The sequence below is a fragment of the Pristiophorus japonicus genome, chromosome 5 (assembly GCF_044704955.1).
Source record: "Pristiophorus japonicus isolate sPriJap1 chromosome 5, sPriJap1.hap1, whole genome shotgun sequence".
Classification (NCBI taxonomy): Eukaryota; Metazoa; Chordata; class Chondrichthyes; family Pristiophoridae; genus Pristiophorus; species Pristiophorus japonicus.
This window is the reverse complement of record NC_091981.1, coordinates 119,313,313-119,332,539: the sequence shown is the minus strand read 5'-3', so window position 1 is coordinate 119,332,539 and position 19,227 is coordinate 119,313,313. Positions and strand designations below refer to the sequence as shown.

General features: G+C 44.0%; 1 protein-coding gene across 2 annotated transcripts in view; it reads left to right on the top strand.

Moving 5' to 3' along the window:
• The first annotated feature begins 327 nt into the window (after window positions 1-327).
• Window positions 328-19,227, top strand: part of LOC139264434 (ubiquitin-conjugating enzyme E2 E1) — a 153,047-nt gene continuing 134,147 nt past the window's right edge. The window contains exons 1-3 of one of the 2 annotated variants that reach the window (XM_070880891.1): window positions 328-452; window positions 574-880; window positions 1,452-1,502. In XM_070880891.1, coding sequence (XP_070736992.1) covers window positions 666-880; window positions 1,452-1,502 — 266 coding nt within the window. In that variant the 5' untranslated portion in view covers window positions 328-452; window positions 574-665. Of the gene's footprint in view, window positions 881-1,451; window positions 1,503-19,227 lie in introns of both variants that reach the window. The other variant, XM_070880892.1, reaches the window with a different exon arrangement.

Below are 19,227 nucleotides of genomic sequence, written 5' to 3'. Positions count from 1 at the left end.
ACGCGTCTGACCCTGTTCTAGCCCAGGTAGCCGCCCGGCCGGCCGGCGACCATCACTACCCCGATCACCAGACAAGCAAAACAATCCAACAAAGAGGTAAATACAGTAAAAGGAGGAGAAAAACAAACAAAGCAAAAAGTATTAAGAATACAAAAGTCAACCACATCTGTCAGGTGGCTATTTTTTTCCATATTTTCCACCACTTCTTTTTCATAGGGAATACAAAGTGTCGATAGTGTCTGGTTTAATATTGTAAGGATTTCCCCCCTCAGCCACCCAAGGGGGAGGCAGCTCCGGCTGACGGCGCGGTGCAAAGCAGCCGGTGACGGGATATTGCTCGGTGAGTGAGTGTCAGTCACTGCGTTGCTGCTGTGAGTGTTACACTTCATCAGACACACTGTGACTCACTCCTACTGACATTGTATCCTCACTCTCTTCTCTTGTCTTTTCAGGTACAAATCTGGTGTCCGGGTGTTTGCTTTTATCTTTATTTTTGAATTGTCTGTTTTTATTTAAAGTCCTTTGTTGTAATTCTCTATCTTTCCGTTTGTTGTTGTTGTTGTCGGTGTGTAGTTTGTTTGTGTGTGTGTGTGTGTGTGTGAGTGCGGGTGAGACACTGTCCTGTTTCAGTACAGTCAGTGTGTGCCAGCGAGCCAGCGGTGGAGATGTCGGATGACGACTCGAGGGCCAGCACCAGCTCCTCCTCGTCTTCAAGTTCTTCACAGCCAGCCGAGAAAGAGACCAACAACAACACCATCACCGCCACCACTACCGGCAGCAACAACAGCGGTGGCAGCGGCGGAGGCAACAAGAGGAAAAGAGAAGCGAAGAACAACACCATGAGCAAGAACCCCAAGCTGCTCACCACCAGCGCCAAGAGGTGAGTGCGGATGGCGCGGGCCACGAGCTCCGGAGAACATTCCGAGTAGGGCAGAGGACCGGGCTCGGGCTCCGGGGAACATTCCGAGTAGGGCAGAGGACCGGGCTCCGGGCTGGGGATCTGGGATCGCGGCTCTCGCTCCTCTCGGGTTTCCTTGTTACTCCCCTCATTCGCGACACGCCAGACTTCTTTAATGCCAAAGACTCATTTGCATATTAGCTAAAATCGCTTTGTACAAAAAAACAGCATCACGGTTTTCCCCCGTTTCCCCAGGTTTGGATTTTTAATGTCGGCTATTTTCGATTCGTTCGGCTTTTGTAGGATTAGTTAGCCTTGGAAGTACAAAAATTGAGTTGGAAAATTTTACTGTATTGGCTTCTTGGAGCTACGAGAAGCGGCCATGTTTTTTTCTCGATTTCTCGTAAGCATAGATCAGCGTCTTTACATTATTTTTACTTAATTTTGTAACTTTAGTCGTGAAATCTCTGGAGAATATGACAGGGATGTGTTGTGCTAATTTGGGGTTGCTGTGAGTTTAAAAAAATATATATAAATGTTTTATGTTTGACAGGATCCAGAAGGAGCTGGCCGACATCACGTTGGATCCACCGCCGAACTGCAGGTTTGTTGGTTTAACACAAAAAATAAATGGTCTGATTTAATGCTTGCGTTTAAGACGATGGTTTGGGGTAAGTGGTGCGATTTTACCGACGAAAAATCCGGTTAATTATTCAACATTATTGGTTGGATTGTAACAGGAATTGGGATTGAGGCCAATTTTGAATTTTGGAACCAAGCAGAACTTAAATGCCAGTACTTTTAATTGAAGTTTTTTTGGGGTAAGTTTCATTTTGGCAGATTGAAACTTTCCTACCCGCTGAGGGGGTTCCCATCAGTGCTGAACTTCATGGGAGAGTTCTTGTGCATCTGCCCGTTCACTCTTCTAGTGTTTTTGTGGGGGCACTGAAGTGTTCTGGGTGTGCATGTGCATATTACAGATTTTCCTACAGATCTTGGTAAGAAGTGTCCTATCGTTCACAGTTGCTGCAGGTGTGAACAAGTTGCTTTGTACTGAAATGATTTTTATCAACGCTGTCAACATGGTGATTTTAAAACTCTTAAAATAACTTGAGAATTGTTCTGAATGTGATTTTTTTTTTAAATACTCACAATTCTTGCTAATTGCATATTTTATAGTCTGACTGTAGTTAGTTAATTATATATAAACTGTATAATTATGCCTCTATGTAGTTGTGATGTTGTCAAATTTTAGGATGAAACGGGATGATTCATAATTATGCTGTGCTATCTATCTTGGTTCATTGTTGCTGTTTTCTTAACGAGAACAATAATGGCACTCTGACTATAAAATTATGAAGAAATCGTTTTTTAAAAAGCCAGTTTCAACTTGATTTTGGTCACTTGCTGTTGAACAATTTTTTCACCTCACTTGTAGCTCTGATCGCTAGCTCTTTGTGGAAATCGGCCATTAATTCATTTACATAAGAACATAAGAAATAGGAGTAGGCCATACGGCCCCTCGAGCCTGCTCCGCCATTTAATATGGACTCGGGTCCATTTCCCTGCCCGCTCCCCATAACCCCTTATTCCCTTATCGGTTAAGATACTGTCTATCTCTGTCTTAAATTTATTCAATGTCCCAGCTTCCACAGCTCTCTGAAGCAGCGAATTCCACAGATTTACAACCCTCTGAGAGAAGAAATTTCTCTTCATCTCAGTATCTGTCCAGAATAGAGCATTCCATTACATTGTACATGTAGATTGCTATCCTTTATGACTGAGACTATCAAAGCTATTCCATTGGAGTTTGGATCTAAAAATAAGTTTGAGAATATTAATTATGATTCAGAAATGATATTGGCATGGAATGCACACCGTACTCTAGTTTTTGGCACTCCATCATATACCAGATATGTTTTTCTCCTGAATTATGGGACAATAAATGGATGGCGATGAGTTCAAAACCCGTAATTTAGATAAGTACTTCTGATACCATAAACTGGGAATATCTGCAGGGGAATCTTTAAATTGAATTGCTGTACTAAGTTCACTGTTTGTAACTAAGTTTTAATAGAATTTGAATAATGTCGTTTGATTGAAAGGTATCACGTGTCTGAACATAGGGTATGGAAAGTTAAATGTCCTGACCACTTGTGATATTAGATGCATCTTTTGAGAGGTTTTCTCCTGTAAGCATTGCTTTAGCATTGACATTGATGTCCAGTTTCTGTGGAGAAGTGTGCTTTGCCTTAAATTGGGGGAGATCAGGGTGAGTTTTCTGTGATGAAAGGGGCTACAGTTTTTCTTTACCTCGCTCAGACAAGGGGGGAAAGTGGTTTTCTTGGACATGTTAGAGAGGGTTGTTGCATCTTTGCAGCAGTGATAACTTTTTTATTGTGAGAATTTGGATATAGGCCCAAAGGATTGGTGTATTGTTATTCCTTACATCTTTCTTCGGCACCTGGATGCAAACCGGTTCAAATGTCATTACTGTATATTACGAGGTGATCAGACTGATGGCACAAAGCAGAAAGTCAGTTTAGCGAGGCTATGTCAAGGTTGAGAGGACTGACCAGTTAGAAGACAGTTCAGTGGCTTTAATTCGACACAGGTCCTTAAGTTGGGCACGACTCTTCCCACGTAACTGAACACCAGTATTCTTGAATCATTTTTTGCACATTGAAAATCTGGACGAGGCTGTGGACTCGGGTATGGAACTGTTCCAGCAATGGGGCTTGACGTGAAGCTTAACGTGCATGATGTAGGATTTACAGTAGCCCTTCATGCAGCCAGTTCCTGCATATTATGTAGCCTGTGGTACATACTGCTACTGATTATCATTTCACTGAAGTGATTACTTTATCAAGCTTCCCTTTTTATTATTTCGTCTTGATGGACTCCCTGAAATGAGGATTGAGTAGAATAGAATAAGAAAAGTACAGGGTTTATTTGGCTTCAAAAATTTTAAGAGTGGAACTTACGACAGGCACTGCATGTATAATGGCAGTGCTTCCATATTTCTCTGTCCTGGGGATCTGAATTTTAATTTTAAGTATTTTTAAAACATAAGCTTTGTATTGCACCATGGGAAGAATATAAAGACGGCTTCTTTGTGAGAACTATAAATTAATATAGTGAGAGTTTGGTGGATTTTTTTCTTGACCAATATTTTTGAAGAACTTCACATAGGATTACATAGGATATACAGCACAGAAACAGGCCATTCGCCCTAACCAGTCCATGACAGTATTTATGCTCCACTCAAGCCTCCTCCTGTCTTTCCTCATCTATCAGCATAACCTTCTAGCCTCCCCCTTAAATGTATCTATCCTATTCGCTTCAACTACTCCCTGTGGTAGCGAGTTCCACATTCTCACCACACTCTGGATAAAGACGTTCCTTCTGAATTCCCTATTTGATGTCTTGGTGACTATCTTATATTGATGGTCCCTAGTTTTCCTCTTCCCCACAAGGTATATCCAGGATATCCAAAAGCTTCTATATGATTGTGCGTGCAGTTTATTTGCTGGCAAAAATTTCTACCTAGCCAAACTGAAATCCCTGGAAATAGCCTTGAGAGTACTGGAGGTCCATTAATTTCTCTCTGATCTGGATCTGCACTGATCTATTTCTTGTGATGTCTTTGGTTGTTAACTGATGACTTGAAAAGATTCACTAATACTTGAAAATCTAGTTATTTAAAGGCTGTAGAAAAGGCTAGGTTTTTAGTCACCTGATCTAACGGAATATACCCAAATTCTTTTAGAAATTACAAGTGTTTGGTTCACTTAAAAACCTAAGCTATGGCATTCTGTTCTGGTTATGAATTTAATAGAACTGATGGATATTGTTGCTAAATAATGGCATATATACAATAATGGTTGAAAAGTTCCTTAGGAACCACTGCACCTCGAGAAAGATATATTGGCATTGGCGGTGCAGCACAGATTCACCAGAATGATACTGGGGCTAAAATGGTTAAATTATGAGGACAGGTTGCATAGACTAATCTTTTATTCTCTTGAGCATAGAAGATTAAGGGGTGATCTAATTGAGATGATTAAGATGATTAAAGGATTTGTTAGGGTAGTTAGAGAGAAACTATTTCCTTTGGTGGTGGAGTCCAGAACAAGGGGACAGAATCTTAAAATTTGACCAAGGCTGTTCAAAGGTGATGTAGGGAAGCACTTCTGCACATGAAGGATAGTAGAAGTCTGGAACTTGTTCCCCCAAAAAGCTTTTGCTGCTCGATCAGTTGAAAATTTCAAATCCAAGATTTTTGTTAGGCAAAGAGTATTTAATGGTTACAGAACCAAGGCGGCTAGATGAAATTAAGACACAAATCAGCTATGATCTAATTGAATAGCGGAACAGGATTGAGGGGCTCAATGGCCTACTCCTGTTCCTATGCTCACTCACCATCCCACCAAACAAAAATTATTGCCTCCAATTTGAAGCTTGACTTCCAATATCTGATTAGCAAAATGCTAGTAACAGCTATGATTGTCAGCCTGTTGACCTAACACTGATTCAAGTTTATTACTCTGTGTGTACATTAGTCTAGCCACTATGGTAATGTCCATCTTTTCTCCAAGATGGCTTGAGTTCGTCCAGATTGGGCAGCTGCCGAAAACTCTGTGTATTTATTTTGGTAAGTCTGTCACTTTCAGTGATTAAATACATCGACTGGTGTACTTAAGCCATAGCGACCAGGCAGATCCCATTTTGATCCAAGGTGTGTCCTGAGTTAGCTGATTTGAAGTGAGACAGTGCTACATGTAAAAACTGACTAGTGTCCCTTTAGCTAATGAAGGGAAAAAATTAGCCACGGCACTAACTGCATATTTGTTATTTCACAACCTGAATCAAAAGTGCATACATAGGATTGGACTGAAGAGTGATGCCTTCCAAGCATGAATAGCTGGCCTACACACTATTTGGGCTCACAAATGAAGAATGGCCAGGTGAGGTACGGGACTGGTGAAACTACCCCATCGTGAATTGCCATTTTGTTGGGGGATGGCCGAAGAGTAATTATTTACAATAGAGGAAATGCTTGACATTCGTTTTTGATCAACTGCACAATTAACAGTGTGCACAATTGTGTGTTTTGAAGTAGCAGGGGAGTTTTCTTGAGGGAGTTAGAGAAGAGGAATTGCTGGAGCACAAGCGATAACAAAAAATAAAATGGAATCTTAAAGATCCTATTGTTAGTATTTTTGTACTAGTTAATAAAGGCCAGGCTGCAGAGCAGCTAAAGCTGTAAATGTTAATTTAATATTTGCTGTGCATGAATTTTGGAAGCTGGCATTAGCAGTTGGAAACAAGTGCATTGAGAGTCAAGAAAGAGTGCTTCGTCTTATAAAACTTAAATATTTTCATCATATGAAATGATGAGCGCAGGAGTTCAAGTAAGGTTGGACTAGAATTTTAAATGCAGAATTAAAAATCTAGCTGTGGTAAAGTCTTCCAAGGGACATTTAGCAACATTTAGTGAGTGATTGCAATTGATGGTAAAAATAAGAACCTTGTTATTGTACATATGAAATACAAATACTTAATTTGTGGTCATTTGACAGAAATATTGTTTTAATACTGGAAGCTAATAAAGTTGCACTGCAGCCTTCTGTGTTCTGTGTGAATCATCCAACCATTGCTGAAAAATCTTATTGGCCATAGTGACTGAATGAAATCTGATTTATTTATTTTAAAGTGGAACATTACTTTCAGATTTTTCTGCCTCCTAGGATGCCTTTTTTGTTCTTTTTCTGGAGGAGATTAGAAAAAGTGTGCCGAATATTTATAATGAGTTAAAGAGAATTTGCTTGTGATTGTTGCACTAAATTTTAAGCTAAATATTCAAAACTTACTATGACCTTTGTTTTTCAAATAGAATGTATTGTTTGGATTTTCGATACTGTTGTGGTTTTTGACCTTGAGCTTCATTATTTCTCTTAAGTAAGGCAGTGCTTTGCTAAACTAGGAAGTAAGGTTCAGAAAACTCATCAGGAAACTTAAACAGGCTTTAAATATTGCTTTCATGGATGAGCATTGAATTTTTATTTGGAGAGACAATTTTTAAAATGCCAATACCTGTATTGGATGCCATTTCAGTTTCACCCTTCTGTGACCTTTGAGATAAACACTTCACAGTGAGGGAGTTCATTTTCTCCATCGTATCAAACTACCTGAAGCAATCTTACTAATAACGGGCAGAAACATAGAAACATAGAAAATAGGTGCAGGAGTAGGCCATTCGGCCCTTCGAGCCTGCAACATCATTCAATATGATCATGGCTGATCACGCACTGCAGTACCCCATTCCTGCTTTCTCTCCATACCCGTTGATCCCTTTAGCTGTAAGGGCCACATCGAACTCCCTTTTGAATATATCTAACAAACTAGCCTCAACAGCTTTCTGTGGTAGAGAATTCCACATGCTCAGAACTCTCTGAGTGAAGACGTTTCTCCTCATCTCGGTCCTAAATGGCTTATGCCTTATCCTTAGGCTGTGACCCCTGGTTCTGGCCTTCCCCAACATCAGGAACATTCTTCCTGCATCTAAACTGTCCAATCCCGTCAGAATTTTATATGTTTCTATGAGATCCCCTCTCATTCTTCTAAATTCCATTAAATATAAGCCTAGTCGATCCAGTCTTTCTTCATATGTCAGTCCTGTCATCCTGGGAATCAGTCTGGTGAACCTTCGCTGCACTCCCTCAATAGCAAGAATGTTCTTCCTCAGATTAGGAGACCAAAACTGTACACAATTTTCAAGGTGTGGCCTCACCAAGGCCCTGTACAACTGTAGTAAGACCTCCCTGCTCCTATACTCAAATCTTCTCGCTATGAAGGCCAACATGCCATTTGCCGTCTTCACTGCCTGCTGTACCTGTATGCCAACTTTCAATGACTGATGTACCATAACACCCGGGTCTCGTTGCACCTCCCCTTTTACTAATCTGTCACCATTCAGATAATATTCTACTTTCCTGTTTTTACCACCAAAGTGGATAACCTTACATTTATCCACATTATACCGCCTCTGCCCCCATGTATTTGCCCACTCACCTAACCTGTCCAAGTCACCCTGCAGCCTCTTCTCTTAGCATCCCCCTCACAACTCTCTGCCACCCAGCTTAGTGTCATCTGCAAACTTGGAGATATTACATTCAATTCCTTCGTCTAAATCGTTAATGTATATTTTAAATAGCTGGGGTCCCAGCACTGAACCTTGCAGTACCCCACTAGTCACTGCCTGCCATTCTGAAAAGGACCCATTTATTTCTACTCTTTGCTTCCTGTCTGCCAACCAGTTCTTTATCCACGTCAGTACATTACCCCCAATACCATGTGCTTTAATTTTGCACACTAATCTCTTGTGTGGGACCTTGTCAAAAGCCTTTTGAAAGTCCAATACATCACATCCACTGGTTCTCCCTTGTCCACTCTACTGGAACTTTTTGAGGATGTAACTAGAAGATTTGTCAAGCATGAATTCCATTTCATAAATCCATGCTGACTTGGACCGATCCTGTCACTGCTTTCCAAATGCGCTGCTATTACATCTTTAATAATTGATTCCAACATTTTCCCCACCACCGATGTCAGGCTGACTGGTCTATAATTCCCTGTTTTCTCTCTCCCTCCTTTTTTAAAAAGTAATGTTCATTAGCTACCCTCCAGTCCTTGGGAACTGTTCCAGAGTCTATAAAATGTTGGAAAATGATCACCAACGCATTCATTATTTTGAGGGCCACTTCCTTAAGTACTCTGGGATGCAGACTATCAGGCCCTGGGGATTTATCAGCCTTCAATCCCATCAATTTTCCTAACACAGTTTGCTGACTAATAAGGATTTCCTTTAGTTCCTCCTTCTCGTTAGACCCTCGGTCCCCTTGTATTTCCGGAAGGTAATTCGTGAAGGCAGAACCAAAGTATTTGTTCAATTGGTCTGCCATTTCTTTGTTCCCCATTATAAATTTGCCTTTTTCTGACTGTAAGGGGCCTACATTTGTCTTCACTAATCTTTTTCTCTTCATGTATCTGTAGAAGCTTTGGCAGTCAGTTTTTATGTTCCCTGCAAGCTTACTCTCATATTCTATTTTTCCCCTCCAAATTAAACCCTTTGTCCTCCTCTGCTGAATTCTAAATTTCACCTAGTCCTCAGGCTTGCTGCTTTTTTTGTCCAATTTATATGGCTCTTCCTTGGATTTAACACTATCCCTAATTTCCCTTGTAAGCCACGGTTGAGCCACCTTCCCCCGTTTTATTTTTACAACAGACAGGGATGTACAATTGTTGAAGTTCATCCATGGGATCTTTAAATATTTGCCATTGCCTATCCACCGGCAACCCTTTAAGTATCATTCGCCAAACTATCCTGGCCAATTCACGTCTCATACCGTCGAAGTTACCTTTCTTTAAGTTCAGGACTCTAGTCTCTGAATTAACTGTGTCACTCTCCATCTTAATGAAGAATTCTACCATATTATGGTCACTCTTCCCCAAGGGGCCTTGCACAACAAGATTGCTAATTAATCCTCTCTCATACAACACCCAGTCTAGGATGGCCAGCTCTCTAGTTGGTTCCTTGACATATTGGTCTAGAAAACCTCCTTTATACACTCCAGGAAATCTTCCTCCACCGTATTGCTACCAGTTTGTTTAGCCCAATCTATATGTAGATTAAAGTCACCCATGATAACTGCTGTACCTTTATTGCAAGCATCCCTAATTTCCTGTATGATGCCATCCTCAACTCAACTTCTGTAAACTGATCACAAAACAGTGTTGACTATGAATGTAAATCAGTCTGCAACTGAGGCTATTCTGTGTTTGTGGCTGGAAAGAGGAGTATAGTGACCAGGGGAATCATGAAACATGGGATTGAGGAGGAAAGAAGATGGGGGAAAAAATGGAGAATTTACTCTGCAGCTGCTGATAACTATATCTGGAGAGCATGTCTGCAGCCTCTCAAGAATGAGTCATACTGTAGTGAAAGTAAAGTCCATTCTCTCTAGAATCATATTGAAAACTGGGTACTGGTTCTGCCCCAATGACAACAGGTAAATGTACCATCTGGCATAATATGGAGATATGTAGATCCGGAAACGATCCATGGTCTATGCTGAATTACCTAATCTCAGCTGGGACAGCAGTTGTTGATTTAGGCTGGAAATAAAATTGCTATATTTTTTGTTCCTGATTGCTGTGCAGTGACCTCCAGCTGGAAAGTTGGTGTCCGTGTGCGCACATGTGGTGAGGGCAGGATTATGCACAACTCTCGCATCCCAAATGATTGAATAGTGTGCTGTCAGTCACTGTAGGTTGATACGTAAAGAATAGTTACTTGGATGATGTACCGGACAACACCTGTGGAATCGTAGCCCGGCCTGAGTCAAGTCATTCAGAAGAGGCAAGAGAGAAAATGTGGGGATGGAGGATATCATAGACACAAACACGCATTTATGCATATAATCGAATATCAGGGTTCAAATAGTTGGATGCTATTCAAACTTATTCTTATGATCTTTGTAATCTGTATCCTTATAGATTGCAGCCTTGTAAATTACTCCCAGGTGTCTAATTGTATTCTTTTTAGAAGAGGATATTTACTGTCTGAAGATCGTTTTACTGTCTGGCTATTTTTAGATTGCTTTCTGGTTACATCGGGCTCAAATTTCCCCAATCCCTTTTTCCGGCGCACTTACCCGAGGTGCGCCGACTTTCTGCTCCTAAAATGGCGGCGACAATGTAGCTCCTTATTCTCCCCGCTCCGTGGACCGTCCTAGGGCTTGGCATGGTGTGGCAATCACAGTGGAGTCTGCGCGCATGCGCAGTAGCTCCTCGCCCTCCCAGCGCGTCCCGATGCTCACCGCCCCTATCCCGAGCCGAGTGGCCTGCCGCACAGGCTGACCACTGCCTTCCCGCGCTTACTCCAGTTCAGTGTGTGCCGAGGGAAGCTTGCCGGGGAGCAGGAGCAGGAGCTGGACCCGGGCCCCAACTCGCTGTACAGACACTTGGTCCACTTCATCCTTGATTTGCTTGACGTTATCGCTGAGCTGTCGGAGTCTGGCCGTCTGTTCCAGGAGTTGAGCTGCCGGACTGTCTCTTCCCTCTGTGGGCGCAGAACCTGGGGCTCGGTGCGAGATGTCCATCACTCTGACCCGAGCACTGATCTGCTGGAGGTTCTCCAGTAACTGGCTGGTCTTCCTGCTCAGAGCCCCGATCGTCGCGTCCTCTGCCTTCCCCTCCTTGATCATCGACAACTTCGGGATGTGGATCGGGAGGAGAGTCGCCAACTCTGCCCGAATCCGGGCAGCCTTTAGTTGGTTGTTCTCGTTCTTGAGTTATTTGACAGAGAGTCGGAGAGCCTCGATGTGCTGCAGCAGTAACGGCGAGTCCCTGATTTGCAATGGGCCGGAACCCCCCCGAAACCTGCACTGCCTCGGAGACACCTCCTGCTGCTTGTTGTGAGCCCCTAGCCCTGGCCGAAAGGCTTGCCGGTGCGTGCTACAGTCGACGAGGTAGGACTTTTTATTTTTTAGTAATTGATTTATTTTTCGTTTATTATTGATGGTTTTTATGCTTCTTTAATGTAGTTGTGAAGGTGCTTAGTGCTTTGTAAAATCCTTTCTCTTCCCTTCCTGCCCCATCTCTGGCTCCTGCACTGATTTCTTAATTCAATGCAAGGTTTTTCAGAGCGGACTCAAGTGGCCTCATACGCTGGCCGAAGTTAGTTTGGAGTAACTTTTAGCTGGCTAAACTTGCTTAAATGGCAAAAACAGGTGTAAATGGCTGGTAACGCCCCCTTTTGGAAAAAAAAAACTTTAAGGAAAAAAACCTAACTAACTCACTCACACTGGAGCAAATTAAATGGGTAGTACTTAAGGAAGTGGCCCTAGAAATAGTTGGTGCATTGGTGACCATTTTCCAACAGTCTATCGACTCTGGATTAGTTCCTATGGACTGGAGAATAGCTAATGTAACACCATTTTTTAAAAAGGGAGTGAGAGAGAAAGTGGGTAATTATAGACCGGTTAGCCTGACATCAGTAGTGAGGAAAATGTTAGAATCAATTATTAAGGGTGAAATAGCGGCACATTTGGAAAGCAGTGACAGGATCAGTCCAAGTCAGCATGGATTTATGAAGGGGAAATCATGTTTGGGAAATCATGCTTGACAAATCTTCTGGAATTTTTTGAGGATGTAACAAGGGAGAACCAGTGGATGTGGTGTATTTGGACTTTCAAAGGCTTTTGACAAGATCCCACACGAGATTGGTGTGCAAAATCAAAGCACATGGTATTGGGGGTAATATACTGACGTGCATAGAGAACTGATTGGCAGACAGGAAGCAGAGAGTCGGGATAAACTGGTCCTTTTCAGAATGGCAGGCAGTGACTAGTGGAGTGCCGCAGGGCTCAGTGCTGGGACCCCAGCTCTTTACCATATACATTAATGATTTAGATGAAGGAATTGAGTGTAATATCTCCAAGTTTGCAGATGACACTAAACTGGGTGGTGGTGTGAGCTATGAAGGGAACGCTAAGAGGCTGCAGGGTGACTTGGATTGGTTAGGTGAGAGGGCAAATGCATGGCAGATGCAGTATAATGTGGATAAATGTGAGGTTATCCACTTTGGGGGCAAAAACGCAAAGACAGAATATTATCTGAATGGCGGCGGATCAGGAAAAGGGGAGGTGTAACAAGACCTGGGTGTTACGGTTCATCAGTCATTGAACGTGGCATACAGGTACAGTTGGCCTTCATAGCTAGGGGATTTGAGTATAGGAGCAGGGAGGTCTTACTGCAGTTGTACAGGGCCTTGGTGAGGCCTCACCTGGAATATTGTGTTCAGTTTTGGTCTCCTACTCTGAGGAAGGACGTTCTTGCTATTGAGGGAGTGCAGCGAAGGTTCACCAGACTAATTCCCGGGATGGCTGGACTGGATCAACTGGACCTTTATACATTGGCATTTAGAAGGATGAGAGGGGATCTCATAGAAACATATAAAATTCTGACGGGACGGGACAGGTTAGATGCGGGTAGAATGTTCCCGATGTTGGGGAAGTCCAGAGCCAGGGGACACAGTCTTAAGATAAGGGGTAGGCCATTTAGGACCTGAGATGAGGAAAAACTTCTTCACTCAGAGAGTTAACCTGTGGAATTCCCTACCGCAAAGAGTTGTTGTTGCCAGTTCATTGGATATATTCAAGAGGGAGTTATCTATGGCCCTTACGGCTTAGGGGATCAAGAGGTATGGAGAGAAAGCAGGAAAGGGCTACTGAGGGAATGATCAGCCATGATCTTATTGAATGGTGGTGCAGGCCCGAATGGCCGACTCCTGCACCTATTTTCTATGTTTCTATGAATTGCGATTTTTAAGTTACTCCAAAAAAATTCTGGTTGCTCCAAAATAAACGGAGCAACTCCTGGGGAAACTTGGGCCCTATATAGATAGTAGTTAGTGGAGATTGAAGAGGTACAGAGGATTGAAGAGGTACAGAGGAAGGTACTACACTTCGACTATGTTTGGAGTTATCTTGTAGCTTTGTATGGAAGGAAGATTCTAGACTGTTGAGAGTTATAGTGTGTAGCCGAATAAGTCAATGTGTTTGAAACTAGCAAGAATTGTGAGGAGTGGATTAGTAGCTGAGAAGCAATGTACTTCCAGTGATTCACTTTTTGTTTTGGCTTCATTGTAAGTGCCTTCTGTGCCAGGACATGTGATGCACAATTGTGGTTGGGACAATGATATATCATTTTATTATGGTCTGTCCATTGAGAGGTGTTGTCTGAAGCAGTTCTACATGGTTTGAACTAGCAGTGTTAAATGTGAAGTTTATTATTGCTTCCCATAACTGCCAGTAAATTATTTTGTCATTTTGTGCATTTACATTTTTCATTTGAAACTTGTTTCACTGAGCGCAAGTGTGGGTGACAGCAAAAAAGGCTGCGATCACAGAGCCCATATATATATATGTTGTGAAAATATTTGCAATATCTTCCTGCATATTTTTTAGCCGTTGCACCTTTTCTGAAAAATGAATTGCAATAATTTGCAGCATTATGGTACATTTTAATTGGTAAGTTGAGTCGTGTCCTTAGGTCATGCTGACTGCTTTCTGTAGTTCTCTGCATCCAGTATTGCTTAATTTACACTTGAGTTTTCGTTGTTCAGATTTCCTCCCCCAGCTGCCATTTTAGAAAAATGTTTGTTTTTCAGAGTTGCTACCTTTTGTAATTAACACAGATAAATTGTTTTTAAATGTTTATATTTTATCTTGTTACTCCTCCTGAAGGTGGTGACTGATGACAGGGTGCGGCACCTCACTCAAAAGGCTTTTTAGCAGGTGTCACTGACTTTTCTTTGAACCCACCTTAGCCTGAGCCACTGAGATTGACTTCAGCCGCCCTTTGCATGAAATTGGCTAACTCAGCTAAGAACTGAATCTGAGACTTTTCTGATGAGAATGGCTCACTCAGTAGCATATCAGCTGGCACCTTTACCCAGTAAGCTACGAAGAGAATAGCATAGAATAGATCCTGAAATGTTCACAGAAAATAAGTTATGGCTTCATCTAAAAAAAAAATCCATTTATTCATTTAAGAATGTGGCTCTGAAATTCTTCATATGCAATGCTCATTTAAAAAAAAATACCTGTCTGTTGGTTGTTAACTCAACAATGGCTGGAATTTTCACATTGCAAATCGTGCAGGTTTGGAGCGGGTCAGCAATTAAAAGTGCAGAAATTGACAGCGCGTCGGGATCCTGCTGACTTTCGCGTTTAAATGGGGCGCGTTTCGAAGCACAACACGGACCCTCTCGGGAGAGGCGGGCAACCTCATTGAGGTAATTAACTGCTCATTTGAGAGACCCTTAACAGCATTTTTAACATGAGGTTTCAACTTTAGTTGGTTGCGCACGGAATTCATGGGCCTCTGTAAGCTTGTCTGTGATGGGGAGGCGGGAGCTCAGTGGCCATTGTGCGAATCCATTAAGTGACAGCTGGAAAAAGCGCAAATACACACAGCTTACGCCTGCTTCTTTGCCTAAGGGAAAGGCTCTTGCTGACACCATTTTGTGCAGAGACTTTGTTTTCAGGAATTTGCAGGTGACTTCTGCAACCTTGGAAGCCACAGTGCAAGTCACTCTCACTACATTGGAGGATTGTGCCTCTGATCTTCACTTAACGGGCATCTATCAGATCAGCATGGGTGCCGTTCATGCTGTTTCACCTTGGACCTCAGATTCGGATCAAGATGAGCCCCAGCACCAACACCAGCCACACAAGCAGCAGCAGCAACACCAGCAGAATTCTCCTCACCGACCTAATGCTCCACGGGAGAAAGGGGATCAGCACAAAGGTGCACCACGCTGGAGGTGATACCCCCAACGCAGGGTATACAGGCAGAGGATGAGCTTCCTAGATATGACTGAACAGCAGTGCTTCAGGAGGCTCAGGCTACGCGCCACATTGTTGCAGACATTTGTAGCTTGCTGGAAGAACACCTGCTGCCCAGAGGACCTGGTGGATATGCCTTAACAGTGGCTGTCAAAGTCACCACCACCCTCAACTTCTTCGCCTCCGGCTGCTTCCAGGAATCTGCAGCAGACAATTGCAGGATTTCTCAGTCGGGCGCCCGCAAATGCATCACCCAGATGACCAATGCCATGTTTCACAAGTTAGCCACTTGTGTACACTTTGCCTCTGATGAACCCAATGTTCCTGAGCGGGTGCTTGGCTTTTTGGTTCTGGCTGGCTTCCCACAGGTGCAGGGGGCCATCAACTGCACACATAGCCATCAAAGCATACCCTGATCACACAGGAGTATTTGTGAACCTGAAGGGCTTCCACTCCCTCAATGTGCAGCTCATTTGCAACCATAAAGTTATCATGCATGTGTGTGCCAGATTCCCAGAGAACTGTCATGACGATTTTGTCCTGCACCAGTCGACCTTCCCTCAGCTCTTTACACCTCTGACCAGATTGGCTGCTTGGAGATGAGGACTATCCACTGAAGATGTGGCTGATGACAGCTTTGAGGAGGCCAAGCAATGCGGCCGAGGAGTGTTATAATGAGAGCTGCATCTGTCTATGACACCATTGGTAGCAGTGATCACCACACAGTCATTGTGGAGATGAAGTCCGTCTTCACACTGAAGACACCCTCCGTCATATTGTGTGGCACTACCACCATGCTAAATGCGATAGATTCAGAACAGATCTAGCTGCTCACAACTGGGCATTCATGAGGCGCTGTGGGCGATCCGCAGCAGCAGAATTGAATTCCACCACAATCTGTAACCTCATGACCCGGCATACCCCTCATTCTACCATTACCATCAAGCCAGGGTACCAAGCCTGATCCTTGAGGAGAGCAGAAGAGCATGCCAGGAGCAGCACCGGGCATATCTAAAAATGAGGCATCAACCTGGGGAAGCTGCAACACAGGACTACATGCATGTGAAGCAGCGGAAGCAGCATGCTATAAACCGAGCTAAGCGATCCCACAATCAACAGATCAGATCAAAGCTCTGCAATTCTGCAACATCCAGCCGTGAATGGTGCTGGACAATTAAACAGCTAACGGGAGGAGGAGGCGCCATGAATATCCATATCCTCAATGATGGCGGAGCCCAGCACGCAAGTGCAAAAGACAAGGCCGAAGCGTTTGCAACTTTCTTCAGCCAGAAGTGCCGAGTGGATGATCGATAACGGCCTCCTCCTGAGGTCCCCCCTCCCCCCATCACAGAGGCCAGTCATAAGCCAATTCGATTCACTCCACTCCAGAACTAGCCATGCCTCTAGCCAAGCTGTTCCAGTACAGCTACAACACTGGCCTCTACCCGACAATGTGGAAAATTACCAAGGTATGTCCTGGCCACAAAAAGCAGGACAAATCCAATCTAGCCAATTACCGCCCCATCAGTCTACTCTCAATCATCAGCAAATTGGTGGAAGGTGTCATCGACACTGCTATCAAGCGGCACTTACTCACCAATAACCTGCTCACCGATGCTCGGTTTGGGTTCCGCCAGAACCACTCGGCTTTATACTCATTTTTGCCTTGGTCCAAACATGGACAAAAGAGCTGTATTCCAGAGGTGAGGTGAGAGTGACTGCCCTTGACATCAAGGCAGCATTTGATCAAGTGTGGCATCAATGAGCTCCCGTAAAATTGAAGTGAATGGGAATCTGGGGGGGAAACTCTCCACTGAATGGAGTCATACCTAGCACAAAGGAAGATGGTTGTGGTTGTTGGAGGTTAGTTATCCCAGCCCCAGAACATCGCAGCAGGAGTTCCCCAGGGCAGTGTCCTAGGCCCAACCATTAACATCAATGACCTTCCCTCCATCATAAGTTCAGAAGTGCAGACCATCATCTGCAAGTTCCTCTCCAAGTTACACATCATCCAGACTTCGAAATATATTGTCGATCCCTCATCGTAGATAGGTCAAAATCCTGAAACTCCCTCCCTAACAGCACTGCGGGAGTTCCTTCACCACACGGACTGCAGCCGTTCAAGAAGGCAGGCAGCTCGCCACCATTCGCAACTCCTCAGAAAATGAAACAGTCCGTGCCCGCATACAGCAACACCTGGACGACATTCAGGCTTGGGCTGATAAGTGGTAAGTAATATTCGCGCCACACAAGTGCCAGGCAATGACTATCTCCAACAATCCAACAAGCGAGAGTCAAACCACTGCCCCATGACATTCAATGGCATTGCCATTGCTGAATCCCCCACCATCAACATCCTGGGGGTCACCATTGACCAAAAACTTAACTGGACCAGCCACATAAATACCATGGCAACAAGAGCAGGTCAGAGGCTGGGTATTCTGCGACGAGTGTCTTAAGCTCCCCACTCCCCAAAGCCTTTCCAACATCTACAAGGCACAATTCAGGAGTGTCATGGAATACTCTCTACTTGCCTGGATGAGTGCAGATCCAACAACACTCAAAGCTCAACACCATCCAGGACAAAGCAGCCCGCTTGATTGGCACCTTAAACATTCGCTCCTTCCAGCAATGGCGCATCTTGGCTGCAGTGTGTCCCATCTACAAGATGCACTGGAGCAACTCACCAAAGCTTCTTCGACAGCACGTCCCAAACCCACGACCTCTACCACCTAAAAGGACAAGGGCAGCAGGCATGTGAGAGCACCATCACCTGCAAGATCCCCTCCAAGTTACACATCATCCAGACTTGGAAATATATTGCCGTTCCTTCATCATATCTAGGTCAAAATCCTGAAACTCCCTCCCTAACATCACTGAGGGAGTTCCTTCACCACACTGACTGCAGTGGTTCAAGAAGACAGCTCACCAGCACCACCTTCTCAAAGGCAATTAGGGATGGGTAATAAATGCTGGCCTTGCTAGCGACACCCACATCCTCGCAGAATGAATTACAAAAAACATGACAACTAGACGTGTAATAGAACAAGCAGTCGGCATGCTGAAGATGCGCTTCAGATGCCGTGACGGATCTGGAGAGACCCTTCAGTACGCACCAGCCAGGGTCTCCAGAATCATGTCATGTGCTGCGCGCTGCACAACATAATGCAGCAGCGAGGATTGAAACTACAGGAGGAGAGTGCACAGCCTCTTCGGAGGAGGAAGTGGAACAGGTGAAACCCGAGGTGGAGATGGCACCAGCAGTGGCGCACGTTGCTACCCGGGAGGCCCATAATAGTCCTATTTACTTAAGTTGCACCAGTGTACCCATTTGGCTTCGAAACACTCTACATCCCCCCCGCCCCCCCCCCCCCCCCACCCACCTGCCGTGTCACCAACATCACAAAGCATTCCTAAAATTACTAAACTATTCCTGTCAACCAAACACTCATTGCTCGAGGTTAAGTAATGTCTCCCCATTCACTCCAAATGACAAAGCCGCTACCCAGGTAACTGGCAAAAATGGACAAGACGGGAACATGACATAAGAAATAGGAGCAGGAATAAGCCATACGGCCCCTCGAGCCTGCTCCACCATTTAATATGATCATGGCTGATCCGATCATGGACTCGGGTCCACTTCCCTGCCCGCTCCCCATAACCCCTTATTTCCTTATCGGTTAAGAAACTGTCTTATCTCTGTCTTAAATTTATTCAATGACCCAGCTTCCACAGCTCTCTGAGGCAGCGAATTCCACAGATTTACAACCCTCTGAGAGAAGAAATTCCTCCTCATCTCAGTTTTAAATGGGCGACCTCTTATTCTAAGATTATGCCCCCTAGTTCTAGACTCCCCTATCGGTGGAAACATCCTCTCTGCATCCACTTAGTCAAGTCCCCTCATAATCTTATACG